At 48.3% G+C, this 27,936-nt stretch overlaps 1 protein-coding gene across 2 annotated transcripts; it reads left to right on the top strand.

The window, feature by feature from the left end:
* Positions 1–37: 37 nt before the first annotated feature.
* cacnb1 (calcium channel, voltage-dependent, beta 1 subunit) lies at positions 38–27,841 on the top strand. Of its 2 annotated transcripts, none has more exons than XM_076751936.1 (14): positions 38–338; positions 4,952–5,038; positions 14,722–14,841; positions 14,984–15,106; positions 15,637–15,773; positions 16,369–16,436; positions 18,395–18,423; positions 20,673–20,753; positions 20,835–20,893; positions 20,977–21,086; positions 23,372–23,523; positions 24,044–24,139; positions 24,252–24,437; positions 25,733–27,841. In XM_076751936.1, exons 1-14 carry the CDS (start codon positions 249–251, stop codon positions 26,276–26,278), a joined length of 1,884 nt encoding a protein of 627 aa, XP_076608051.1. In that variant the 5' UTR covers positions 38–248; the 3' UTR covers positions 26,279–27,841. The 2 variants fall into 2 exon arrangements, with proteins under 2 accessions (XP_076608051.1, XP_076608052.1); XM_076751937.1 differs by lacking the exon at positions 18,395–18,423 and adding an exon at positions 17,819–17,979.
* The last annotated feature ends 95 nt before the right edge of the window (positions 27,842–27,936 follow it).

The following is a 27,936-nucleotide window of genomic DNA, read 5'->3' as shown; positions in this document are numbered from 1 at the left end:
ATCCCGTCGTCTTGACTCCAGTGTAAAAGCCTGGTGCGCCAGTTTGTAACGCTATAGGCTGGAGGGAGGCAGCTGTTGCCATTAGATTACCAGCCAGCGCAGATCCATCAGCGGCTTCACCCTCCCCGGAAAATAAAAAAATTAAAAAAAAAAAAAAAAAAAAAAAAAAGGAGAAAAGAGAAGATGACTCTGTCGACACCATCATAAACACACGAGACTGAAAATAGATTTTCAAAAAAGTTAAATCAATGGTACAGAAAAGTAGTATGTCCAGGACGCCTTCGACCTCAACCCAGGAGATCCAAATGGACATGTTCGACCACCATCCACACTCACAGGTAAGACACGGAAGGAAAGCGGGAATGTGAGGGCAGAAATGTGCAAAGACTGCGTGAACTGTCGTTTATTTACACGGAGGAGGCTTTCCGATCGCACTGACGCTGTTTCACTTCTCAGGATTAACAGGTTGTTCGCCAATTAAGTCGCATAATTTGCCTGAAACGCGAACTAACGCGCTGATTCAAGCCTCAGTTAAAGTCTGTGATGATTTTCAGAGGAAGGAAAAATAGATCATCGCTTTTTATGTGTGCTGTATTTTGATCTATTGTCCATCCCTCGCTTGTGTCTAGCCGGTAATTGTGTTGCTTTAATAAGCCTCGGTGTGTGACCATATGTGAGGATATGATGTAACGCTCGCTTTTGTGCTGTCGGCTCATTGGCTCCTCACGAAAACCACGCCTTTTGTTTAATTAATCGGTAATTAATCGAATAAACGATGCGCCGAATGTTTGATCTAGCTGGAGGTGAGTCAGGAAAAGATTTGAAGTTTTCAAACCTATGAACAGGAGCTGTGGCGTGTTTTATTTGGGGGTTTTGGAGTTTAAATCTGACCTCAGATCTGTTTTTTAATCAGGGGGAAACGCTCTCCTCCACCCTCCAGACTTCAACTCGTTCTTTTCCCGTTAATTTACAGTTTTATCCTTGAACTTTCGGCGGCGTCGCTCTTTCCGCGGCCACAAATCAGCCGCGGCTTCTAGGAAGTGACACGGCGCCGTGGGCACGTTTAGTCATAAATGGATGGAAAAAAAAAAAAAAAAATTGATGAGAATATCTAGAACAAACACACCCACGCTGAGCTCAGTCATTGTCTCTCTGGAGAAGGAAAAAAAAAAAAACACCTCAGCACAGACAACCAACGCTTCAAACCGTGCCAACTCCTGCTCTCTCCTCTTTACTCCCACTCCTCCCAGCTCCTTCGCATCTCTTCCCCCTCACCTGATTCCTTCTCCATCCTCTTCGAGCGTCCCGCTATCTCCATCCTGCTCTCATCGTCTCACCTCGTCCTGTCTGTTTTTAGAAGTCAGATCTTTATCGAGGCCGCGGCGAGAAGCAGATGGACCCCCCCCACCCCCTTGTGCCAGGCAGCGGGGAACGCTGTGTTTGTGTGCGCCACCCCCGATCAATTAGATATAAAGTTCATGCAGACCTGTGGCGGGTCACGCTGGTGTATGTATTTATAACTCTGCCGCGGAGAGACGGGCAGCGAGACGCGTTTCTAATATCCTGAAGACGACGGTTTTCCACCCAACGCCGCAGAAGAAGAAATGAGCTGCAGGCCGAGAACTGATCCGAATTCAGCGCCCGAGGGTTGCTTAGATTAAAGATCGTGTCTGTCGGCCGCCGTCAGATTGCAGATCGGCGTGGATATCTGTGAGCAGAATAATGTGTGGAGCGTTCTGGGTGGGGGAGCGTTAATGTGGTGTGCACCCCTCCGCCCTCCGCCCTCCACCCTCCCTGCTCCAATACAACACCCTCCTCAATTATGCACTTAATCTGGGAGGATGTTTACCAACAGGAAGCCTTCCCTCCTTACTTCCTCTGGCATTTCCCTGCCCTTTGCTGACAGGAACTCGCCTCATCATGGCTCCAATCGAGGAGACCCCTCTAAACGCACACACACACACCTGCCTGCGCACACACACACACACACACACACACACACCGTGTTTGCTGTAATTGTGAACTTGTGACGAGTTTGCCAACACCGGAGCGTCCGTAAGAGAACCACGGGTTATTTTAGTAACTATGATCTCTATCTCTTCCGATAAGGTTTTATTTGCCAGCTTAATTGCTGAGATATCTGGAGGCGCAGCAGCAGCTCCTGCAGGGCGAGCAGTGGAAACATGTTATCTAAGTCGCTTATTTGGAAATGAGAACAGAGGTGAACCTAAGAAAATCATCACTTTAACTGTCCGCTGTCAACATTGAGGGTTTGCAGAGCTACTTCCTGATTCAGCATCCTTCATTTCACGCTGCTCTGGATCAAATCCTCAGGACTGGGTTGAGCTCATCTTTGTTTTCGCTTGCACATAATTGGATTTAGACTGTGGAGCTGAACTGGGGATGTGTTTACAGCCTGTTTGATTGTCTGGTCATGTCGCACCCTCAGGTCTTTGCAATTAAGACCCCATTTACACCTGGTATTAGCGAGAGATTTGTATGTGGATAAAGCAAAGCACACACGGCAGAATGGATCGTAATCAGATTTGGGCTGTGGGGACCTGGTGGAGGTCTGGCTCACATGGGACCAGGTCTCAGCCAGGTGTGAAGACAGGCTTTGCGGTGGGTTCCACTCTTACTGACAGGTGTCCAGAAAACATGGCTCCAGCCCCCTCCGTGTTAGCAGATGGGACTTGAGGCAAATAAAAAAAAAACACCAAAGTACGTGTGAAATAAACTTTTCCTGCATTCAAGTCATCATTTTTTTGGTAATGTAGTTTTAATCAGTTATTTAATGCTATAAAAAGTGGGTTTGAAGTCATGATTGACAGCTCGCGATGGGGCGGGACCTCGAGGCGGGAGGAAGGAGGAAGTGGTCCACGTCGTCCAGGTTTATATACAGTCTATAAATTTGTCCCCCATCGCTTACACTGACGGGACATTATGAAGCGATCTCTAAGTGGTCGTATGAACAGGAGCATCCGTCCACTCACTCGTTAGACCTCCACCTTTTTCTTCTGCCCCACGCAAACCAGGAAAAAACACACATATCCAACGTTTTCTCAAACTGTTTTAACTACTTATATTGAAATCTGATAAATGCAGAGTCAAGATAACGAGAAAGGTCATTAGCACCAGCTGTGGAGGCGGATGTTGTCATCCAGATCCCGATATCGTCCGGGGTCGAACGTGTTACCAGAAATCCCAGAATACCTGGCAAACAAACTGAATCCTCAATGTACAGAGGCAGAAGATGAGCAGTCTCTGCTCAGTCGTCAATGTACACAACGTTTTCAGAGGAGTCATGATTCCTGGGCAGCTCCTTCAGTCAGTGTAGGAGGGAACCAGCAGATGCCATCCACCCGTCTTTTCTCATGCATCATCTGCTGAAGTTTAACATTAAAAGCCGGCGGTGACACAGTAATTGTTGTTGGGTGTATCACCGTTGGTTCGCTGTGGAACTCCCCGCTGTGTGTTCATCCTGTCCGCGGCACACGGGGGCTGGATGCATTATTTTTGCACCGCAGGAGGTTGAAAATAAATTCAAATGAATTCCTGAGCTCGGGTTTTGTTGGAGAGGAGCGTTGAACAGATGTGTTTTTTTTTTTCTTTTGTCACTTAACACTGGAAACCTCTCGGCCGCTGTGTGCTTTTACGTTGGCGCCAGTTGGCGCTGGCGTAACAGGTCGTGTTTGTTTAAAGGCAGGCGGGACGGCGTCATTCATCCGAGGGCCTCGGCGGGCCCCGTCGCACACGATGTGACAGTGATAACAAAATGCAGAGTGGAGGAGGGATCACCGTTGGCGAGTAGTTAACCAGCCACCAGATCTCTCCTGCCGATCCAAGAACAGCCGTTTGGACAGCGGCTGGTTGTGTGCGGTGTTTACAGTCAGTGTGTGTGCAGGTTGTGGTGTGGTTGGTGTGCTGTAAGCAAGCGTGTGTGGACAGTGGACCCTCCACGTCCGTGTTTGGGTTGAATATCACCTGAAAATGTTATATACTGATGTAACCTGAGTTTGGGTCCAGAGACTTTTTCATTATTTTATCTTGAGGAATCTCGACAAAGCTCAAATCATGCCAAACCTCTCAATCATCATTTTTCCGACCAGCACCTGAACACAACACCAGCAGACCACAGCAAAGGCTGAAACAGTTTGTTAGTTAATGGACTGAAAACCACCGTTGACAAGAGCATTTAGTTTAAGAAATTTAACAAGGAAGCTTTTAAAATAACGTCCAGTTACTCAAATTTTGCCACGTCTTCCTCATTTTTTACTGTTTTACTTCGATTTTATCGACTAAACAAAACAAAACACTGACAAAACGTGAGAAGTCAGGGTACACCTGCACTGGAGGCATGAGCGCGCAGGTGTGTGCTGGGTCATAGATCTGTTACCTGTTCTGTAAAGGGCGTAACATGCAAACATCCTCTACGTTCATCCTCCTGCTTTATTCCTAAACATCATCCTCACCAGCAGTTTCCCGCTGGAAGAACAGCCACAGCCTCCTGATCGCCGTCAAATGTGATTAGTCGGCATTGTGTAACCATGCCGTTGTGGGCAGGGTGGGCTCATAATGCAATGTGTGGCCTCTGCCCAACCCGGATTGGCCATTTGCCAGAGGTCCGCCAATCAGATTACAAGGTCCCAGTTTGCATGGGAACATGAGAAATGACAAGTAATGAAGGCTGTTGGTGGACTCGCTGCTCGACTCGCCCTCCAGTCGGGACTCTTGCTGCTTTATCTCTGCCTCCGTCTGACTGCCGATCATATTCGGAAGCTTTTACAAACGCTGTGCCAAATGTTAATGGCCGCCATGCTCCCCGGAAACAAGGTTCCCCACCGGATATGTCAAGATAAGTTATTACGGAGCGACACGATTAAACTTTTTCTGTGTTTCTCTTCCCTTCCTAATCCCCCTGTCCGCTGCCCTCCAACCTCTCCGCTCTCAGGGAAAGTACGCCAAGAGGAAGAGCCGATTTAAGCGCTCGGACGGGAGCACCTCCTCTGACACCACCTCCAACAGCTTCGTCCGACAGGTAACGTCTCACACTTAATCCGTCCTGCAGTCTGCTAATCCAGCCGCCAGACTCTCAACTTTCCTCTCGTTTTGTTTAAAGAGCAATCACATGAAAGTTTAATGGAGTCAAAGCGATGCTGGGAGTTCAGCCGCTCCCTTCATCTCCCTGAAGCCGTGGTTTAATTATTATTTTTGAATCCAACTTTTACTTTTCACACACCGTGAGTTCAAACGTCTCTGCAGCAGGGATGAAAGTAGGTGATTGATCAGGAATCATCAACAGTTTGGCTTGTTAATCATAAAAATAATATGTACTAGTATTTACGAATAAATACACACACTAAAATTATCCATATATATCAAAATATTTGCAGGTTAAAGGTTGATGATTGACTGATCACTGACGACATGCGTCTCAGAGATTGTTTGCAAACCTGTGTGTGATTGGTCCATTAAACCTCCACAGAGTTTTACCTTTACGAGCTAAAAGGTTAAACCTGTTAAATCACATTTATGCAAGTCATGTTAGTCCTTAAATATTTTCTCTTTCCGAAAGAATAAATTCACCTTAATTAGATTCTGAGCCTCTAAATGTTTTTTTTTTTCAGCTTAATTTGCATTATTATTGCCGAGACTGGGATATATGAAATGAATGTGACGTGAGCAAACTGAACAAATATGAGGTTTATTATTCTAAGTGTAGTGCAGGAGGTCTGAAATAAGCTTGTAAAACCTAAAATTTCTGTTTGCACCATAGTTTATCTGCCATGTCCAAGTTTTCCTCCCAGCACAGAGGAAACTAAACTCTCGTACTGTCTTTGAACGAGGCGTGACGCTGCCTCTTCACCTGTGTGTGTGTGTGTGTGTGTGTGTGTGTGTGTGTGTCACAGACGGCCCACAGACTCTTCTCTATGTCACACGTCCAAACGGCTTTGATATCATTGCCAGTCACAACAGTAAAACCCCTGCGACTACAGCGACACGCAGCTTTTCAGTCAGTGCAGGACTCTGGTTGTGATTATTACTCCCCAGGTGTTCGACTCGCCCCCACGCTGCTCCCCTCTGACCCTGACTCCACCCGGCCTCAGGTGCGGATGCACTGATTGGCTCGTTGAGGAGGAGCCAGTCGTCATTTTCTGGCTGAAAACGGGTCAAGAAGCCGCTCTCTGTCAGACGGGAACACTTCTTCTTCTCTGGGAGTTTAGGAGGCGGGGTTAGCGAGTCGCACCCGCGCAGCAGCCCTGTCTGGACGTGACATTTCTCAAAGCCACGCTGCGCGGCAGCTAAATGAGTCCCCCTTTTTCCGTCTGACCTCTTCATTTGCGAGAGGAAGTGATTTGCCCCGTGCTGAATGACATTTACCCGTTCAGCGCTGCTGTTGCTTTAGAAAAAAAAGAGAAAACATCGCTGTTGGTGAACACAGGGAGCTGAACTCTCCTGTGGTTTCTAAAGGTTAGCTGCATCCTCGCCTACACACATCACCCTTCCCACTGCCTCGTCCTTCATTAACTCCGCGACTCCGCTCGCTGGAGGGCCACGTGCGCCGGGGCCTGCAGGTTAGGCACGATTCGTAATCGCTCGCACCGCATAAGAACCTCATTACCTGTGCTAAGGACGATTTAACGCTCCCTGAGATAAATGTCCTCCCCTGCCTCGTGCTGTTGCGCCGCATTTCGCTCATCGCGGCGAGCGGTGGAAGCGGCAGGGATTTTGAACAGCTGAGATGCTGCACGTAATCCAAAAATGGATTCAGCCGTTTCTATGAATGTTTCTGCGCATCATGTTTAGATTTTGGCTCGAATCCACAGAAGAAGAAGAAGAAGAAGAAGAAGAAGAAGAAGAAGAAGCATGCAGGCGCTCTATAGGTTTTTGCACATAGAACCTATTTTAGCCTCCCCTTCAACAGCTCAAAGCAGAGCCCTGTATAGGCTTTACAGTCTCACACACACCTACGCAAGTGCACACTCACTCACCACACACACACACACACACACACAAATACACACGAGCCACAATCAGCCAACGGTGGAGCTGGCTGCTACACTCAGCCCGGTTTCCATGGCAACCGGGCCACTGAATCTCCCTCCGTGCGCAGGCACAGTGGGATGGAGAGACGAAGGAGAGGATGTTTAGATGGGTTTGTGTGCGTGTGGGTGCAGCCTACGTGTTTGTGCAGTGCCGGTTTGTGTGTCGAGTTCAACAAAAAAAAAACAAAAAAACACGCTCCGTCTTCAGGTGTGCGAAGACGAGCGGAGACTGTCTGCTGCTGCTGGAGTAACGTGTGTCTGCTGCGGTGAAAGCAGTGTTTTCTAAACGTCGATGTGTTGTGTGTTTTATCATTAATAACTAGAAAACACCCATTTTAATCCAGACTCACATCAGAGGGGCTGTGGCTGAATCCTCGAAGGGACAAAGACCACAGAGGAGGGTCCTTCAGAGGACCTCGAGACCAAGCCGTCTAGACTCATAACGATTAAAACAAATGGTCCTTTCAGGCCCTCATCAATGCATCAAGTAAAGAAACTCCAAGTTTATCACCAACAAGTGGAAATACCAGCGACAGGCTCCTTCGTACGCAGCAGAGTTCGAGTCAGGCTGCCTTTCGCCCTGCAGCAGCCTCTTCAGAGGTCCACTCAGTGTAATACGTTTACCAGTGGCTTGATAACCGCCATTTCCTGGTGAATATGACGGCGTCTCATGACATTTCCCAACTTAAAGATTTCATAAGGATGGCCTCGACTCTCCAGTAAATAACTGACAAGCACACAGTGCGTTATGGGCTGCTGGGTGTCTCACTGTTGGTGACACATCAGCTCTGAAATGCGGAGAATTGAGTCTCTAAATTGGGATGCAGCAAACATCAGCTCGATTCAATGGTAATGTGAATTTATGTGGGCGTCCTGGTGGCATAGGGGTCAAGGTTAAGGTGGTTTTGACAAATTTCCAACCTGCAGTTTGCAACAGGAGATCATTTGCACATGCGACAACTGCATGTGCATGCAGGAGTCTTTGCAAATTTAACCACAGTTTGCCAGTGGCAGTCATTTGTGAAACAGGATTCTGCCACCATTTGCCATCTGCATGTAAGCCGTGCTTGCAAACTGCATTTGTGAAACGAGCTGAAGGCCTTTGTTGACTGTTTCCCATCTGTGTGCTGTAATCTCCCTGTCGCAGGCTTAAAATACCACCGTTAAGCGAAATAGATGTAGAATAGGTGTCATGCACAAGGTGTGAAAAGTTTTCAGGCTCATGTAAAACACAGAGCTTTTTAGATGAAACGCCCTGTGGGGAAGGAAGCTTTTTGAATAACTCCAATGCTTTCTTTGAGCATACAAACTCTGGTGCTCAGTGACCGGAGGCTGTCAGAATGACTGATTTCTATCACCTGAATACCACCATCCATCCATTTTCACCCCATCTCTCCAGAGACAAGATCAGGTCTTGCTTGGTTTCCCTATGTGAAAGGTCTCCGGGGTCTAGATGCTGTGACATGTGAATCCCAGCAGAGCCCCAGTCCGGCTGCAGGAGGAGCCAACTGGAGGCTCCGCTCTCCATTTTTTCACCTTCCCCAGCTGGCTGTGTTGTCATGAGCCACTCACACAAGAGCGGAAGAGGCGGGCAGGTCTGCAGCCACGGAGAAGCCCCTTTCGCTGTGTCAGAGGTCGCCCTCTAGTGGACACTTTGGTCCCTCAGCACCACCAGTCCAACCACACCTATCTGCCTCCTTTAGCCTTTTTAGCAGTGACCCTGTCCCATGCTGCGTGCTTATTTTCACCCATTATGTGCACTTAGAATAGAAAAATCAGTCAGTATTTGTAATGAAACATGATCAGCTGATCATTTTGGGTTTCTAACACCTCGTTGATTTATGGATTTTGAGCGGTAACTACTAAACAGACACTCTGAGGGCTTAAATAGTGAAGTGTCTCCTCAACTCACTGCTGTAACACTGAACCACTGACTCTTTTTCTACCCCCCCCCCCCATATCCATATTAATCCGTCTTCTGATACCCTTTTCCGGACAGACAAAGAGACAGAGAGAGGGACAGAACGAGATCAGGACAGAGGACCAGAGGAATGAAGCAGAGAGAGAGAGCGAGAGGCGGGGGGGTTTCCCTGGGCACTGCCCCAGCCCTCTCCCACGTCAGCGGGGGCATTGAATGGCTGACGGCTGCATACCGAGCCTCCTCCTGGGTCTCAGTGTGTTCATGTCCCTGTTTCTGCCCGGCCAGGGCTAAATATATTTCCCCAGTTTGCAAATGTAGCACAAGTCTTGCAACCCGACCCCCAGCCAGCTCCAGCTCCCTTCCTCTACACAAGGTTCACGTTCCACTGGGTTGTGGAGGTTGGAGGTGGGGTGGGGGTGGTGGGGGGTGGGGGTGTGCGTGTGTGTGTGTGTGTGTGTGTGTGTGTGTGTGTGAAGGGGTTGGAGGTTAAGAGAGCCGCTCTTCTGGTTTCACACATACGGCACTCTTTTCTGGCTTTCTCTCCTGTCACACACACATACGCACATGTACACTTCTGCACTTGTCAAACTAGCAGACAGACACTCACACTAGTTACCCCTATCTCACACACACACACACACACACACACACGGAACTCTGTCTGTGGACTCCGGCGTTGCCCCCTTGGTTTGCCGTGGTGTGGCGAGCGTGGCAAACGAGGTATGGAGAGGACTGAGAGGATCCAAAGGCCCGTCGTGGTAAGAAGGATCTGCATGAATCTACAAGCTCTTTGCTGCATCTGGCTGATCTGGAAGCAGTTTGTGTGTGACTCTGCGTGGATCTGGATTGAGTTTTGAAAGTCCAGCAGACACTTTTGCTCTGATTTGACAGGGTACTAGAACTAGCCGCCCGTGCCCTGATAGCGCTTCACCTCCTGGTGAAGCGTCTTTCTTCGCTCCCCCTCTTCTGAGTGTGATTCCATTTTGGGCCGGGCCGCAGCTGCTGGAAGGGCGCTGTGTTTTTAATTAGACTTCCAGTCCCACCGGCCGCCTCTGCTGCCGTCCCAGCACTGTGGCCATTTCAGGGGGCTTCCTTCACGGCTGTCCCCCTGTCCCAAACAGGCCTGGACTGGGTCTGGATTTAGCTTGTTAGCTTGTGCGGCTTCACACTTTCATAAGGTCTCTGTTGTTTGCTTTTCCACTCTTTGTGCATGATTTCTTTCAGTATTTTCATTTTACTTTCCATGGATTCGTAATCACGATGATTAGGGCTGCAGATAGCGATCATTTTAATCACAGATTAGTTTAATCCGTCAGGTGTTTTACGACTAATCCTTCATCTATAACGAATTAAAAATATCCATCGCTGGGAAATTCCCAGAGTCCAAGGTTACATCTTCAAAACCAAAAGATACTCAGCTTAAAGCACCAAATCCTCACACGTGAAGAGCTGGAACCGGTGCATCTCCTGATCCAGTATTGATTAATCGACTTGTGATGATATGATTATACCAGGCTGTTGTAGTCTGATGTGATGCATAACAAACAAACAGTTTGCTGCATTGATCATCACTTTCAGTCATATTACGCCTGACGACTGCTGCCGGTTATATTTTATAGCACCAAAAGTGCTCATTATAATTTCCCAGAGCCCAAAGCGACGTCTTCAAGTTGCTTGTTTTTATTGAACCAACAGTCCAAAACCCAAAGAGATGCAGTTGACTGTGACGAGGGACTAAGACAACCAGGAGCCCCCAGTCTCAGCCTTGGTTTCTGTGTCATTTTGCGTCTATTAGCTGTGTCATGACAGGATTTTCGTCATTGGACTTCCTCCCTTGCTTGTTGTGAAAATGGGGATTTCTGATGCGTTCAGACTGTGACTCATCTTCCTAGTCACCGCCACACGGGCCAGCTGGTTGCCATGACGCTGCCGTGACACAAATAGGAATATGGCCTTTTACAGCCGCCGGCCGTCAGTTTCGGACGGGAAATCAGCGCTTTGTGGTTCCTCACTTTGTCCTGTCAGGCACGCTTCCCCTCGTCTTGCCCCTGTCCTCCTGCTCTCTGTACCTGTTTTCGCTGAGCTAATCGCCTCCGGGTGTGATGTGAATACACAGTGACGCCAAGGCTCGACTGCTAATGCATTCTGGTTTGCTCTCAGCCGTCTGAGATGAGATGCTGTGTCCTTCTTCTTCTCTGGTTTGTTGACTGGGACTCGAGGAGACTCACAGATAAAGCAGAAGTTAATATTCACCCTTTCTCTTTATCCTTTCGTTTTTTCACATCATCCGAGCTGATATGTCTGGAGATATTTTTATCAGTTTAATCCTCAGGGCAGGGGTTCGCGGATGTGTCAGCTCTTAGATGGAATCACGTCTTAGCCGCACCTGCTGCGAGCTCCCTGCTGTTAACGGCAGTAGTAGATTCAGATCTTTGACCTCTGGCCTGTTATCTGACCATCACTTCCTGTGTTTCGCAGAGCAACTAGTCCAGCTTTTACGCCGCTTCTTATGTTCACACCTTAAAAGAAAGTCCTTTTTTCCACTTTCCCCTTGGTCTTGAAGCCATGTGCAGAGGTGCCGTCGCATCAGAAGAAACAATGCTAACTCATTTCTGTGCTGCAGGGTGACTTTTCAACCCTCATTATTCAGAGCACTTGTCTTTTCCTGGCCCGCCCTCACTCCTTATTCCATTACCCCCCTCCGCTCTTTTGCACCCCCCCCCCTCCATTTATTCAATATCAATGCTAAGGAGGTGTAAATTCATCATGGTGGCAGCCACTGTGCAGAGAATGGAGGCTCATTTTCGGGGTAATTACCGAGCCTCACCTTTCTTTGCACAGGAAAGTTTCATTTTGGGAGTCTTGCTTGTAAAAGCGTGTGCTGCGTTGTGCGTGTGCTGCGTTCTCCTCCAGCCTGTTGACCGGGCTCCGGCCTCACAGCGTGAGAAGATACTTCATTGATCACCTGTTGAAAAGCTTTTATACAATTTCCCCGCCACTGATTTCCCGTCAGGGTATTTTATTTACTATTGATTCCTATATCTTCTTTCTATCCCCTTCCTGATGCAGCTCTCACTGGCTGCCTGTAATAAGCTGCAGAGTTGGTTACTATGACACTGCTGGGGTCTCTAGTCTGACACCGCCAATAGGAAAGCAGCTCCGTCGTCAGGTGACCTGTAGCTATTTTGAACAGGAGCTGTATGTGAAGTGAAGCAAGCAGCTAAATTAGAGACACGGCCCACTGACATGAGAGGAGAAGAAGAAGAAGAAGAAGGTGGTCAATCAACAGTCTTATCACATGCTCTGAAAGGTGTTTCAGGGGAGAGAGAGCGCTGAGAGGTGATTGGCCAGCTGCTGTTTTGTCACTTTTTCTCCATATAAAGTATTAACTGAATGAATGAATCTGTCAGTCCTGCTCAGTCTCTTCTTTCCCTTGATTTCCTCTGGTTGTGTGTGACGTGAATCAACTGGATGAGTGACTCAGAGACACAAGCATTTGTCTTGTCTTTTTTTCTCGCTCTACATTTTGCTGCATCACCGACCTGTTGCAGCGAGCCGGTCGCTCCCGGCTTGTTTCAGACGTCACTTCTCTAAAAGTGCTCCCGTGGGTTCCCCATCAAGCTTTGTTAGCCTTCACTTAGCCGCCGCTCCGCGTTGGGATGCACCTGTATGGTTGAGAAGATGACTCAGAGGTGGGGAGTGGGGGCGGCTGTCCTCGTTAGATGCTGCGTGTCACTCACAGGATCCTTCCTCCTACTTGAGTGGGAGGCGGGCGCCCCGCTGCGTGTGTTTGCATACGAGTAAATGAAACAGGAAGCGGGGACGGTTTGTGGATGCCCGAGGATGCGGGGAGTAGCCAGCCATCGCATTGGCAACAGGGAGTGTCTACGTTCGGTCGGCCGTTGCCAAGTCACAGAGCGCCTCGATGCAACAGGTGGCTGAGCCAGAATCAACAACTGTGTTTGTCCTGTCATTTCAAACCCTAAAGAGACGCATGGACGGTAATCAGAGGCGTAGAGGAGCGTTAATCACACGTGAATGCACGTGCAAACACGCTAACGCACCGCACAGATGCTTCACTCACACACGACCGCTTCTTTTCTCTCTGGGTGTATTGAGACCTTCAGGTTTGTGTTGGAAGAAGGCCACCAAGGATTTCTCCTCATCTTTGTTTTTTCCAAAAAGAACATTATTTTGGAATTTTATTCGATGGTGGCTGTTGAAAATAGAGACCGAAAACAAGTGATGGAGGGGGTTGACCTGCAGCAAAGGTCCAAAATCAAAGCAGGGACGTTGCTGCTTTATGGTGATGCGTCTTAACAAGGCCACCTTTACCCCACACATTCTTCTTCCTTTATCCAACAACAGTTTGGTCCATATGGAAGGTGTGTTCTGCTAGTAGCAGCTAATGTAGCCATGAGACATGATGAGCGAGCTCTGGACCTGTGGTAAACTCACTTCTTTCCAGCTCCACACCTCCACCTTTACTTTGTTTTCAGTGTCTTCAGACTCAAGTGACATCACTTAAGGCATTTGATCAGCTCCCTTTAGAGCCACAAAAGGGTTTATATAACCTTTTTCAGTAGTAAAGACCTGGAAGATTTCTTGAGCTAAATCGGGAAGTTTTTCTAACTGAAGACGCATTTTATTTAAGGTAGATTTTGATCTGATGGACTGAGCGATTTGATGTTATTCTGTGAAATGAAAAATGGGTTAACAAAGTAAGCTACTAAAGATTATTTTGTTTCTCAGGTTGGCACCGATATAGAAAGATTTCAGTCAACTCTGTTCTGGAGATACTTGTTTTACTCACTGAGCGCGCTCTTTGTGTTGTCTGACTACACATGTGCAGGGAATTTTTCATCATCATTACATATGGCGTATGTCATCTTTTGCGCATTCTCACCTCTATTTTAAAAGCCCACACCTAGTGACTCACTTCTTCTGCCTGGCACATTCAGCTGTCCGCATTCTTGTCAGCACCTCCTACAAAGCGCCAGGCAGCCTGTCAGCTCAAAAAAAAAAAAAAACAGCAAGGAGAGAACAAGTGGGATTGTTATATAAGTTGAACACTCCAACATTTCAGGAGTTGAGGCTGCCTCCCTCTCAGGAGGCTCGGGTTTTTATTGTGGTATGGGTGTCTGGATGAGGGTCAGCAGGAGAGAGTCAAGTTTCCGTGCATGAGTGGTGGATGTGTTGGAAACTGAAGCCACTTCATGAGAAATTTATATCCCCCCCTAATATTATAAACAGTCCTCAGGCCTTTTTTTCCCTCTCTACCTCTTTCTGTCTCCACTTGACACACCTACACACTGAATGTGTTGTACCTGTGCAGAAAGATTTAACACCTCGGCCTCTCTGCGGCTGCGGTGGAAAAGTCGACCTGTTGTTATGCATCCTCTCCGCCTCAAATTACACAGAGTCAGCTTTCAGCTTTCATGCAGTATGAAGGCCGAGGCCCCTTTTGTGTCCGCGGAGGTGCGCTTCTCGAGGCGGTCCCGACATTTGGACCGCAAATGAATTGCACAGGCAGAGCTGCAGCCGCTCTCCTTCGTGTTTAAGACAAGTGAATGTGAAAAGGAGAACATCGGGAATGCTTAAAGATGAACAAACAGGTTGTCAGTGTAGACAGCAGACATTCAAACTCACACCCTGCAGCTTCTCTTGGTCTTGTTTTTGCACGTTCGTGGACCTCTTGTGCACTTTTGGCACTTTTCCCACTTCACCTTTATGTGACCTCACTGTGCGTTTCAGGGCTCTGCAGACTCGTACACCAGCCGGCCGTCGGACTCGGACGTGTCCCTGGAGGAGGACCCCGAAGCTCTGAGGAAGGAGGCGGACAGACAGGCCCTCGCCACGCTCGAGAAAGCAAAGGTCAGAGAGAAACTGTATCTCCGTCCGTTATGTTGAGTGTTCTGACAAACCTCCTCATCAGCGTCAAGAAGACACTGAGCTCTGTGTTTTTGGTGAGCTGGGGTCTGTATACCAATATCTGTCTTTCCCATCACTGCTCCAGACCAAACCGGTGGCGTTTGCCGTGCGGACAAACGTCGGTTACAACCCCGGCCCCAGCGATGACGTTCCTGTGCAGGGCATGGCCATATCCTTCGAAGCCAAAGACTTCCTGCACATTAAAGAGGTATGAACCTCCCAGAAGCACCAGCAAGCTCTTATCCATGAACACTTAAATACAAAGACGCATTTATGTAGTGAAAAGCATGTTTTTCACACAGAGATACAGAGAATACTTCACATTCGTACCAATGCAGCCTTAAGCTAAATGACTTCATGTTTATGGTTCTCCTGGATGGTGTCGGGAACAGTGGGGCTCAGCGATCGGCCCCTTCAAACAATTGGCAGTGATTGGAGGGATCATGTTTTACAGCAGCTCGTTACACCGTCTCCTTCTGTCTAAACCCTGCCCAGGCCATGAGTGGGAGTTAGCACTAACAAGAGCTGCAGAGAGAGCAGAACTGGATGATCCAAATATAGAAGAAACAGTGGAAGAAAGTAAATTAATGAAAGTGACGCTTTAACTGAAAATGATCTTGGCTTATTGTCACGACAGGCTTTTGTACTATAACAGATGCGATTGAGTGCTACCTGTGTCTGAAAGGGTAAATACATCGTGTGCCGGTGTGTCATTGATTGCTGATGCTCTAAATGCAGAAGTACAACAACGACTGGTGGATCGGACGTCTGGTGAAGGAGGGCTGTGAGGTGGGCTTCATCCCCAGCCCGGTCAAACTGGAGAACACCCGTCAGCTGCAGGAGCAGAGGATGAGACAGAACCGACTCAGCTCCAGGTAGCCTTGAACGTCTCTCTGCGTTTACAGTATCGGCATCACAAACGACTGCCCCGTTTTTCTAAAACAAGGTCAGACCTGAGTCACGCTTCACCCACCAGGCGATGTAAAACTTCCTCAAATAGACTAAAGCGCTGCAGTGAGTCACCGTATTCCTCTATGCAACTACAATGTGTATATATTCAGTAGGTCTCTGTAGTCTAGGCTTTATCTCTTCTAGAAATCCAAGAATAAATCTGCTTATTTTGATTATTCAAAACCGAATATCAACACTGGAATAATGAGGGAGATTGGATTTTAACACGCTATTTGCAGCACAATTACGCTTTAATTGTGTTTGTTGTTTTTTTCATTGACTCTCTTGATTACTTTGATGAAATTCTGCACATTCTGCAGCTCATTTGTACTTTTTCTCTTCACTTTGTATTACCAGGAGGTCAAACGGCTCCTTATTTACTGTAAATTATGAGGATCGCTCGCCGGAGGAATTGCTCGCTTTGATAATCAAAGATTCTTATCACCGTGCGCTCATTACTGTGAAGCTATGCTCTTTGTTTCACCAGGCAATAATCTGTCCCTCCTTTCTCCATCGCAGTAAATCTGGAGGAAGCTCCAGTCTGGATGTTGCCACAGGAACACGCAGGCCCACCCCACCTGGCACAGGTGAGGTCACGGCGGGGGGGGGGGGTCTTCCCATCAACTGGCGAAATAACGACTTCGTTCGTGTTTGTGTGCAACCCTGAGCGAGCGAGACCAGACAGGCGCCTGATATTTAGATGAAGATTTTAATTGGCCGGTTAGTCGGGCATGATGATGAATCACGGCGTCTCAGTGGGCTGCTGTGTGAAGCGAGAGAGGTCTTTGGAGGTCTGTCATTAGCACACAGGACGGGACTGAAATAGAGCCGAGGATGGACCGCGCTCATTAAACTTGATAAGTATGTCTGGCTTGTGTGCGTCTGCATCGCCAGGACCACAGAGAGCTGAGGCTCGATATCCAAGACAGACAGCAGGAGAGAGGAAAGTGCAAACATGGGAAAAATAAACAACTCTGATCGACTTTAAAGGTTTGCTGTTAATCAAAGAGAGCCACTGAACTGGACTCGGTGATGTAATCTGTCCGATACGGCGTGTACATCCTAAGTGGCCGATCTGACTTAAAGCAAACCTTTGACATTCTGGGAAATAAGCTTTTTCGCCTTTTGAGAGCAGAAAGGAACCGCTGGCAAAATCCACCTCACATCTAATCCAAAACGCACTAATTAACCATCTCGTTTGTGTAATTTTACTGGCCGTTATGTGCCGGATTATTTCTTTCTGCCCTTTGGCTTTTGAACAAATTAAACAAACGAGGCGTAATGTGTTAATTGGTGAGCTTTAGAGGTGCTGGAAGGCAGATTTTGTCTCCGTTTGACCGAGCCAGACGGGCTGTTTTCCTGCTGTTTCCAGTCTTAGCGCTAAGCTACGCTAACGGCTGCTAGCTGTAGGCTCACAGTCATTACAGCGGAATCAGTCTCCTCATCTCTCAGCTGTAGGCAAGAGAGCGTATTTCCCAAAATCCCAAGCAGTTCCTTTAAAAGCGACACTCCTGCCAGCCTCACACCGACAGACTCCTCATCCCGACCCCCAGCTCCCCTCTCAGCTTCTCTCCTTCTGCTCCTTCCCTCCTCTGCAGCCTCTCCTCCGCACGTCGACACTCGAGGTTTTGTGACTCTGTCGTCACGCTGAATTCACCCTCTCTTCATGTTATTACGCCCTGCGTCTGTGCCTCGCCTCCTGATGCTCTCATGTGCTGTCCGTTTAAGCTCTTGTCAGTGTTATTTCCAGTTTAAGTCATACTCTGTGCCACCTTGTGCCATCTCTTGCAGTTTCCTCCATGCCTCTCTCTGGATGCATCTCACACTCTTCTATTTACTCTTTTCCCTTTTTGCTTTTCCTCTTCTGTTATTTCTCGTCCTCTTTTGCTTCGCCTTGTCTCGCCCTCTCCTCTCTCCCCCTCTCTCTCCCTCTCTCTCTGCACCGCCCGCCCTCCTCCCCCCTCATCAGCTCACGTGGACATGTCCACTGTGGCCTTTGACGTTGACCCCCTCGACCTGGATGCCGAGGAGCCCCCTGAGTTCCAGGGTGACCCTCGCTCCTCCAAGAGCATGTCAGGCAGCGTAACATCCCCTCAGGCCAACACCCACCGACTGCCCTTCTTTAAGAAGGTAACGCCCGAGGCCCGGGACGCCTCGCTCACCTCCTCCCTCCTCCGTCTCTCACTAACTGCTCACAGCTGAACCGCCCCTGCTCCTGCTGCTGCTGTAGCTCCTGACTCTAACGCTGTTTGGCCCTCGGGCTGCGGTCACGACGGTTACGCTCGGATATGTTTGGACGTTTGCTTCTGTGCTTGTCGGCTGGGAGAGGCGTTGAACTAACCGATCCACTCTGAAATGGCTGCCGCTGCTGTTTTATTGAATCTCTTCTGTATTTCATACGGCGGAGGCAGTCAGCGTAAAGTCTGTTTCAATCAATACGCAGCTCCTCTCCCAATCCCCCTCCTAATCCTAACCTGTCAATAACTAAATGTGCTCTTGTGTCTTGTCTTTGTCTCTTCTGGCTTTGTGTGGAATGACACCATAGGTGGTCCGGCTAAACAGAAACAGAAGTCGGTGAGTGTGGTTTGTTCTCAACACTAACCTCTAACATTTCACCCCTCATCCTCCGTCGTCTTACGTTTTCCTTCCTTCCTTGTGCTAACTTGCGGTGAATAATAGAATATTTTACTGCACCTTCATTGCTTCCAAGGACGCAACAGTATTCACAGGAGCGTTCGTGCATCACGGCGATGCCTCTGTCATTCCCCCAGAGCTTGCGTCGCGGCTGTCAGCGTGCAGATGCAGGTGCAGATTCATCCCAGACCCTGTTAGTCAGAGTAGCACAGTAACACATCCCGACATGCTTTCCTTTCCATTTATAACGGCTGATTTGAGTGACGGTAGCCCCGCAATCAGCTGTTTTCTGCTCTTCAGCACGATTGGAAGGCGTGAAAACAAAGGCTTGTTATGTTGGGAGGGACAGCAGCGTTGTGTCGAGATAAAAATATGCAAAAAGTGTTGAAAATAACATGCAAACCCACACTCGCGCTCGTCCCATTGAGACGGATGTTCTGCAGGAAAAAAAAGTGCTGAAATGTTTTCGGGTTTTAAATCTAATTCAGGAAATCTTTCATTTAATGTAAACAGAACCGACATTAGCATCTTGCAGTGTTATGATTGTATAGAAGGCGAGGAAAGCGTGACATTGAACTATCATCGTGATCCATACCATAAACACTGTCCTCCCTGTTATTCATTAAATTGTGCACTGTGCTCATGTTATTCAGAGCGGCGAGCGCCGTTGTTACGTTCACTGCTCCTGCTCTGGCCCTTTAGAGACAAGAGCCATTTGGAAACTTTTATAATAGGTATTTTTAGCTTCGGTGAATACAAATGAGGTGAAATGAGCTTCCGTTGCTCTGCTTTATGTAATGTAATGTAGTGGAGCAGGCCACTCCAGCATGATCTGCTGCTGTAAGAGCTGCACGCACACAGAGGAGGGGGTGGGCCTGGAATACAGATCTAAAAAAGAAAAAAAAAAAAAAATCCAATTTCAGCATTGTTTGAGCTTATAGGACGTGTGGCCGTTCTCAGTGAGAAAAAGGCTTTTTCCAAATAGGACAAATGCTTATGGCGTCCGTATGGATGAATCATTCATGATTCATATTGTACAAATAAGCCGAAAGTTCACGCGCTGCGATATGGATCGTGCTTTTGTGTGGGTGTTCTATATACGTCTTGGTTAAAGGTTTCTAGTGTAAATGGCTGAAGGGAAGCCTCAGACTACAGTATGTAGTGGGCTCTTTATATAGATTACATCCACAGATGCTCCCGAAAAGTTGGGCCACTGTGTGAAAAGTACATAAAAACACTATTCAGTCAAACAAACTGTGAGCTCATGTGGTCATCTCCTGTATCCAATCATGTGTTCACAAAGTGGTGAACCTCTCTCCATCCTCGCTTGTGGACGTACCCAATCATGATGCTCTCACCTGTTACCAGTGAGCCTGTTTACCTGTGGAACGATCCAAACAGGTGTTTCTGTTGCTCCTGTCCAAACTCTCCTGAAATGTGTTGCTGCATCAAATTGAGAATAAGCAGATATTTACAAAAATCAATGAAGCTGATGAGGTCAAAGATGAAATACATTGTCTTTGTGCTGTTTTCAGTTGAGTTTATGTCGGACAGGATCATTTCTGTTTGGCAGCGTCCAAACGTCTTTGGATTAATGATTAAAGATGTTTGTAAATAGGATTAAAAACTCTAAAAAGCCATCTGAAAATCAGATTCTAGATGCACCAAGCGCTCACAGTTGTTTTTACATTTACATTACCCTCAGTGTACATGTGTGTATTTAAGGTAATCTCTCAGAATAATGAAAAGTTGAAGCACTAATGTTAAAAAGTGCATCTTCACTTTGGCTGCAGCAGTCGTTGGCAGTAACAGCTTTAACAATTCACACCAAGTGCTGATGAATAACAAAGAGAGAGAAAGTGTGAAGATGACGTCTGCGTTAGGGCAGCAGCGCAGTCACGAGAGCTCTCCTGACACCCCGGCGTCTGGTTTAATTATGGACACTTTAATTATGTGAGACAGCAGACGAAGAAATAGCAGCGAGCGCTTTCAGTGAGGCATCGATCCCTGCCTGCGAAACGTTCACAGACAGTCAATAAGACGGATGGAGTCCAGCGTCTGAATCTCGCCATCCATCAATCTGAGCGCTCACGGGGGGGGGGGGCGTGTGTGTTGAGTTAATGCTGATTTATGTGTGACTGTACATGTGTGTGTGCTGTGTGCACTGATTGGAACTTTTCCTGGCTCAGATGGAGCACGTCCCGCCCTACGACGTGGTTCCCTCGATGAGACCCATCATCCTGGTCGGGCCGTCGCTCAAAGGATATGAAGTAAGGAGAAAAATTAACAACGCGCTAACGTCGATTTGCACTTCCATGTGTGTTACCTTACGCCTGACGCTTTCTCTTTAGGTGACAGACATGATGCAGAAAGCGCTCTTTGACTTTCTGAAACACAAGTTTGAGGGCAGGTAAGAATCACAGCATCCGCTATCCACATCCTTCTTCTGCTCACTGACCCGCTAACGACCGGTGTGCCGCATCTCTGTTGCAGGATATCCATCACACGGGTGACAGCGGACATCTCCCTGGCCAAACGCTCGGTCCTCAACAACCCCAGCAAACACACCATCATCGAGCGCTCCAGCACCCGCTCCAGCCTGGGTAAGACGGCACAGAGCCGCCTCAGAGCTCAGAGCGACACCACCACGAGAAACTTAGTCTGCAGACGGCCGACATGAACGAGGATCTCAGTTTGTGATTTGACAGGCGATAAAGTGGAAAACATTTCTGTTCATCATGTCATGTTGCTAAACATCCATTTAAATACCTTCCACTATCTGTGCTTCACATCTTTGAGTGTATTTCTTTCTTATTTAGACACATACATACATAAACAGGAGGATATATTGCATTTGTCCGGGACTATTTTCAGCTGTGGATTAACACACATTTGTTGCTGTAGTGAGTGCTCATGGCAGCAGGACGCTCTATGTGGGATTTACTCAAAATAAATTACAATGGTTCATTGTATCAGAGGAGCACTGAGCAGCTCACTGATGCTTTTTAATAGTTTTTGGACGATGCCGCAGCTCGATGGTGCAGAGGAGTCACATAAACCAGCTCCTGTTGTAGAAAATCACCAGATCTCTTCTTTAATGTACCCTTATGGGCAGTTTGGTTTGCACCTACAAAGACATGTTTACACCTTAAAGCACCTGCAGGTGAGGAGTGAAATGACGTTTTCTTGGTGCTGCAGGAGGTGAGACATTGAAAACGATATAGCGAAGCAGGTGACTGTTGAGTAAACTGGGCTGCCTCGGCTCAAAGAAGCGAGGCGATAAAGGTAGAAGGTCACGTGTGAAGCCAACACCTGAAAGTGTCAAGTTTTTCCCTTTTATGCCTGCTCTGACTGCCCGAGTCTGATCTGGCCTCCTCTCTCTTTCTTCATCCTGTCTTTTCTGCCCTTCACCCACCCATCCTCCCCCTCGCCCCACCTTCTCTCCCATCCTCCTCCACCACTCTCTGTTGATTCAGACGTACTGGGTACGTATGCTCTCCTCGCGACGAAACAAAGAAGCCGCTCCCTTTCCTCCCTCCCCTTTTCTTCTCACTATATTCATCATCTGCTCATACATCGTTTGTCTGCCTGTCTGCTTGCCTGTCAGTTTCTCTGTTCCTCATACTTCTGTGTGACAGCCTGTAGTCGCTAACAAAAAGACAAGAATTACAAAACCAAATCGGGAAGAGATCCGTGGGAGGGCGGCGGGGAGGCTGGTACCTGCTCCAGACTGTGAGCGGAGAGGAAACTTTCCATACTGCTCACCCCTTTGTGACCTGCGTATAATGCCATCCATGCACTACTCTGTATATGTGCGCAGTCATACCCAAGAATAGCCTCTATAGAAGCTGGAACTCGTCTGGTGAACTCTGTCCAGTCATGGCGGAGGAGCGAGTTTCTCACTGCAGTCAAATCCAAATTTGCAAAAGTCCAAATCCTGGTTGAGGTTAATGGAAACCTTGCCCGCTATTTCTTTGTGTGAGTTAAAGTTCATGTTTCTTATCACTCTGCGGAGGCCCTGTGTTTTGGCTGCAGCTTTAATTCTTCATCCTTCAGCCCTCTGGAGGCTGCTAAATTGTGTGCAGGCCCCGTCTCTCTGCAGATTGCCTCGCCCCCGTTATCTCTCACCGCCGCTGGGCTGGCGGCACATACACCTCGGAGGCGCTGAGGTTTGACCACACAGACGAGGAACGTTCTGGTTTCCAGGTTTAATCTCTCACTTTACACGTCAACGGGCTGATAAAAAAAAAAAAAAAAAAACGGGGGGCGGGGGGGACAGTGGTGGAATTGCCAAATTCCAAGATTTATAGGCTGTTGTTGAGGAACAATGAAAACAAAACACCCAAGCAATCCACGGAGTTGAGTGGCTCACCTGATAGATGAGTTACCGCTGTGCCTGTTAGCGCTAACAGAAACTAATGTTCCACTTAATTTGTTTGATGAGGGTGTTTTTTTGTTTGTTTGTTTGTTTGTTTGTTTTCTTTACATGGTGAGAAATTGTGCCCTTGTTATTACTTATTACAAGTGCCACAGGCATCTCATTCTTAAGTGCCTCCTTCCTTCGCAACTTTGAAATAAGAGAGATGAGACGGACAGAAGGAAATTGGAAATGTTGGGAGGCTGCGGCAGAATGAGGATGCTGCACTGCTCCATTTAGCTGTGCATAAATGGAACTCTTCAGTGTGATCCAGTCTAATTCATACGCTTGGAGCTGTTTTCTCTAAAACCTCGACGTGCATGACTGAGAACTAACATGTCGGTTATGTATTTGTGCACAAAGTAAAGGACGTGCAGTCCATGAAACAGCTCCTCAGAGACACGTGCAGCTTGCAGCTTGGTTTTCTGTTTCGCTGTATTAACGCGTCGTCTCTGTGTCCTGGGCCTTCAGCGGAGGTGCAGAGTGAGATCGAGCGCATCTTTGAGTTGGCCCGCACTCTGCAGCTGGTCGCTCTGGATGCGGACACCATCAACCACCCCTCCCAGCTGGCAAAGACCTCCCTGGCTCCCATCATTGTCTATATCAAAATAGCCTCACCTAAGGTATGGCATCAGTTATAATCCTTAAGATTTCATCGAATCAAACCCACTTTTGTAGCAGTAGTGCTGAACATACAGAGTAGCAGCAGCAGCCTATCAATACACTGACTGATTTGGCTGCACTGCAAACAGATACACAGGCTGCTGCTCAGTTATGTTTCTTAGAAAGTAGCAGCTGAAGGAACATTTGCTGCCCCCAGAATTCTGGGATATGTAGTATTATACCACACTTGCAGATACCATCAATAACAGTGTCGCCAAATCAGTGAGGACTCTTATCTGAAGCATTTTGGCGTGCTGCTAAGTTTGTTGGTGTGTCACCACCACCAACTGTGAGCAGTGGAACAGTGTGAAACCAGCAGCAGTACTTGAATCACACCGCTCGTAAAGCCATGGCTCCATAGCGCCGCTAGTGGTAGAAGTACACTCACAGGGTACCGGGTCTTTCCTCTTAAAGTGATAAAACTACCGACAGTCACAGGAGTGATCGATGTTTCAGTGAAGTGCTGTCGTCTCCCTGCAGGTCCTCCAGAGGCTCATCAAATCCAGGGGGAAGTCCCAGGCTAAACACCTAAATGTGCAGATGGTGGCAGCAGACAAGTTGGCTCAGTGCCCACCTGTGAGTTTTACCCTGTGACTGAACCAATAAAAGACTTTCTGTTAAAACAACCAAAAAATGCATTGAGTTTGGTTCAGTAAAACCAACCAGTAGTCCTTTTATCTCTGCGCAGGAACTGTTTGACATCATCCTGGACGAGAACCAGCTGGAGGACGCCTGCGAGCACCTGGCCGACTACCTGGAGGCGTACTGGAAGGCGACACACCCCCCGAGCAGCAACCCTCCCAACCCCCTGCTGAACCGCACCATGGCCACGGCAGCCCTGGCCGCCTCCCCTGAGCCCGTCTCCAACCTGCAGGTACAGGTGCTCACCTCCCTGCGCAGAAATATGGATCTGTGGCCTGACATGGACGGTGCTGTCGCGGGTGAGGGGAAAGAGGAAGAACACGCTCTCTGAAGCCCAGCAGAGGCGGCGGCGGTGTGTGTGTGTGGGGGGGGAGGGCACTCCGGCAACTCAACCTCCGCCCAGCAGCGTGCTCCCTTCAGATGCTGTTTATGCTGTATATAGAAACACAGATGCACGTTCACACGCCTCTGCAGGAGGTTCCACATACGAACAGCTAGTTTAAGAGCAGCCACAGGTGAAAGGATGTAGTCTGTGCCTGAGCAGGTCTGCACTGTTTAACCTGTGAGAGCAGCTCAGATCAAACCACACCGGACTTCAGGAATAACCCGCGAGGCCCCCCTGCCCTCGGCCCCCCTTTCATTTCGCTGTAATCAAGAGTAAAACGATATCTGCTGCCCCCACCCGTCCCTCTTTAGCTCCCTGGCCTCCTTTCTCCACTGTTTTTTCTTCTCCGGGAGGCTGAATCCAGTTTGCCGTCCTCCTCTGTGTTGCCATGGCACCGCCCCTGAAAACAGCAAGTCATGTCCGCCTCTTCAAACAGAAACGCTGAGTTTGGTGGAGGCTGTTGCTAACACTCTGTCCAGTTTAATCTTCTTAGAATCATTTTAACCGCAGAGTACTAATCAGCCCCGTCTCTGTCGCCTAATTACCTCTGGCTGCACATCAGTTATGACGAGCTGCAGGCTGATTTTTCCGTCTTTGACGGTGTGCACCAAATAACTGGAAACTTGTTTTTATATCTCCTGCAATTTTTATGGAGGCTGTCGTTACAAAAGCAACAAAAATAATCCAAGAAAATTATTATTACACTTAAAAAAAAAAAAAAACATCCTGTGCTGAAGATTTATTTAATCATTTTTTAGGGATTTGTCTGCTTTTCTTTCTGCCATGAGGTCAATCTGCCAGAAGGTGGCACTGTTGTAACGGTAGAGCTTCAGGCAGCTTGTTGAATGCTTGGGTGTGTTTGCAGGTCGGCATCCTGAGTTTAAAATAATCAGTTAGCAGAAGTGGTTTATTTGACTGACTGAATAATTACTGTGTTTGTGGGTGTTGCCTGTGAGTTTCTGCGTGTGCATGTCAGCGGCACAGCTCCTTCAGCCGGAGCGTCTCTGTGATGTTTTTTTCAAGTCGTCTGCTGTGTGTCCTGCCTCGTGCTAACCCTGCTGACTAACGACTGACGTGTGGTTTCGCTCTGCCGTTTGTGTCTCTGCATGTTTGCTGTGTGGCATGGCTGTGTCTGGCTGCAGGGGCCGTACCTGGTGCACGGCGAGCAGAAGCGGGATGGGCCCCTGACAGAGTGCGGAGGGAGCGGCACCCTGCATGACTATCAGACAGACCTGGGAGGAAAGCCTCAGCAGCAGCAGCAGCAGCAGCAGCAAGCGTACATGCGCTCCTCTCGCGGCCAGCTGCGGGGAGGGAGCGGACGAGGCCTGTCGAGGCAAGACACCTTCGACTCCGAGACCCAGGGCAGCCGGGACTCGGCCTACACCGAGGCCGGCGACTCCTGCATGGACATTGAGACCGACCCCTACGAAGAGCCCGAGCCCTACCGAGGGGGCGGGGGCAGCCGCCTCCACCTGGCGCAGCATCACGGCAGACAGGCCTCCTGGGAAGACGAAGGCGCCGAGCCGGACCAGGAGAACCTGAACCACCCTCCGATGCCGAGCCAGACGCAGCCGCATGGACGTGCCAAGCTGAGGGAGCGTTACTGCCAGGACCCTGTGGACGCCGGGGCCAACATGAGTCGCAACAAGAACCAGGACGACTGGGGGAGGGACGTCTACATCCGCTGAGCGCGCGTCACACCGGGAAGGAAGCGACTGAGGATGGAGGGAGATGAGGGGAGGGGTGGGGTTCAGGTTTCGGGCTCAGGAGGAACTGAAGTGTGCGTCAGTCAGGCTAACAAATGAATCTGTTTACATCCCAGTACAATGTAAAGAAACACATCGACTGCCAGACGCCATTCTCATCCACTTCTTCTTGCAATTCAATTTATTTCTGTTTAGAAAAAGATAATATGGGTCTGTTTTTTTGTTTCCTATGTTAATACTGCATGAATATCATGGATTTCTAAACTGACAGCACGAGGGCAGTAATTGTTACGATTGTGAATCTCTGACTGTGATCTGTATGACTCAACCTCACCTTCAGTTGTCCAGTGCGAAGGCTGGTGGAGCTGTAGTCCGTCACGTCCGTCCTCTGCGGTCTCAAACAGGGTCTAATGTCTCCGTCCCCGTGTGCAGCGTCAGGACTTCTCTTTACCTTCATCTCGCTCTTTTGGATCTCAGAAAATGTCCCGTGCTGAGATCCAGAAGTTTGAGCCTCTCACCTCCACGTTCGTATCACCCAGACCTTAAAAAGCTGGTGGAGAAGTTGCCATATTTCAACGATTTATCGATGTTGCTACACTCATGTCCGCTCGGTAACAACAAAGAGTACACTCCAAAGACGTTTACTTCCTCCCCGACCCGGTCCGGCCGCCGTACCCGCCCGTACGCGTCTGACCTCCCGATTCTGTTTTCTTCCCCGAGGGGCGCCCGCGGGACTCATTTGTTCTCTGGTTTTTTCTAACGCGGTGCAGCACCGCAGCTGTAGTTTTGTGAATGAAGCGTCCTGCCTTAGTCACTCCCACCTTAAAACACCCGTATTTCAAGAAAACTCCAAATCACAAGTGCCGGAATGTCTCGCCAAGCCATGTCCACCACTGCCACGGTGGGATGTCTTAACTCTTGTTACGCTCATGCCACATCCGTGTGTGTCCGCGTGTCTCGTGGCTACTCCGCACCGTAGCCGTCGCCGTCGCTCCAGCGCGTCTCGTTTCCTTTGCACCAGCTTCGTCGTCTGTTTTTCAGGGCTGATGGTTATTTAAGAAGTACTTGTGTGCGTGGTTAATCACTCCCAACTTCCACCCAAACGGCTAGCTTGTCTGATATTAAATACCACTCTCTTCTTACTCTTGATTTCTGACTGAATTAGTGTTGTTTTTTCCTGTGGACACTTGCAATTTTTTTTTTTTTTTTTTTTTTTTTCAATCTTCAGTTCTTGTGAGGTAGTGAGAGGAGTATCGAGCGGGGAGGGGGAGGGGGAGGGTAGGATCAGCTTTGGTCTTTACTCAGTTATCTATAATGGAGAATCCATGAATGTCTTTGGCGGGCTGCTTCGGCCCGCCCGTCTTCAGTTGAATAAATAAATATTAAATAAAGATCAGTAAATAATGTTATTGTTGCGTTATCGCAATTGTTAAAAATATGAAATAACATGTATCATTGGTGCCTGATTGTAGCTACATTTTGCTTTTTCTGCCTTTCATTTTTAATCTGTGGATAAATTCGTATTTTAATTAAAAATTTAATCAGAAAATGCCGTTGTGTCGCTTCATTGAGAAGCTGCATGTGTGTTTGAACACCTTGATATTCATCAGGGGTTTTGACTTTAATGTCTCTCAGAGGAG

Source organism: Chaetodon auriga, chromosome 16, assembly GCF_051107435.1.
Source record: "Chaetodon auriga isolate fChaAug3 chromosome 16, fChaAug3.hap1, whole genome shotgun sequence".
Classification (NCBI taxonomy): Eukaryota; Metazoa; Chordata; class Actinopteri; order Chaetodontiformes; family Chaetodontidae; genus Chaetodon; species Chaetodon auriga.
Note: the sequence above shows the minus strand (reverse complement) of the source record. Positions and strands in the feature narration are given on the sequence as shown.

What these genes read in the sequence shown, in the direction of transcription:
- cacnb1 (XM_076751937.1), top strand. Translation starts at nt 249, where the DNA reads ATGGTACAGAAAAGTAGTATGTCCAGGACGCCTTCGACCTCAACCCAG. An exon ending in ACCACCATCCACACTCACAG is followed by an intron (nt 339 to 4,951) that starts GTAAGACACGGA and finishes CTCCGCTCTCAG; the next exon opens with GGAAAGTACGCCAAGAGGAA. An exon ending in CCAACAGCTTCGTCCGACAG is followed by an intron (nt 5,039 to 14,721) that starts GTAACGTCTCAC and finishes TGTGCGTTTCAG; the next exon opens with GGCTCTGCAGACTCGTACAC.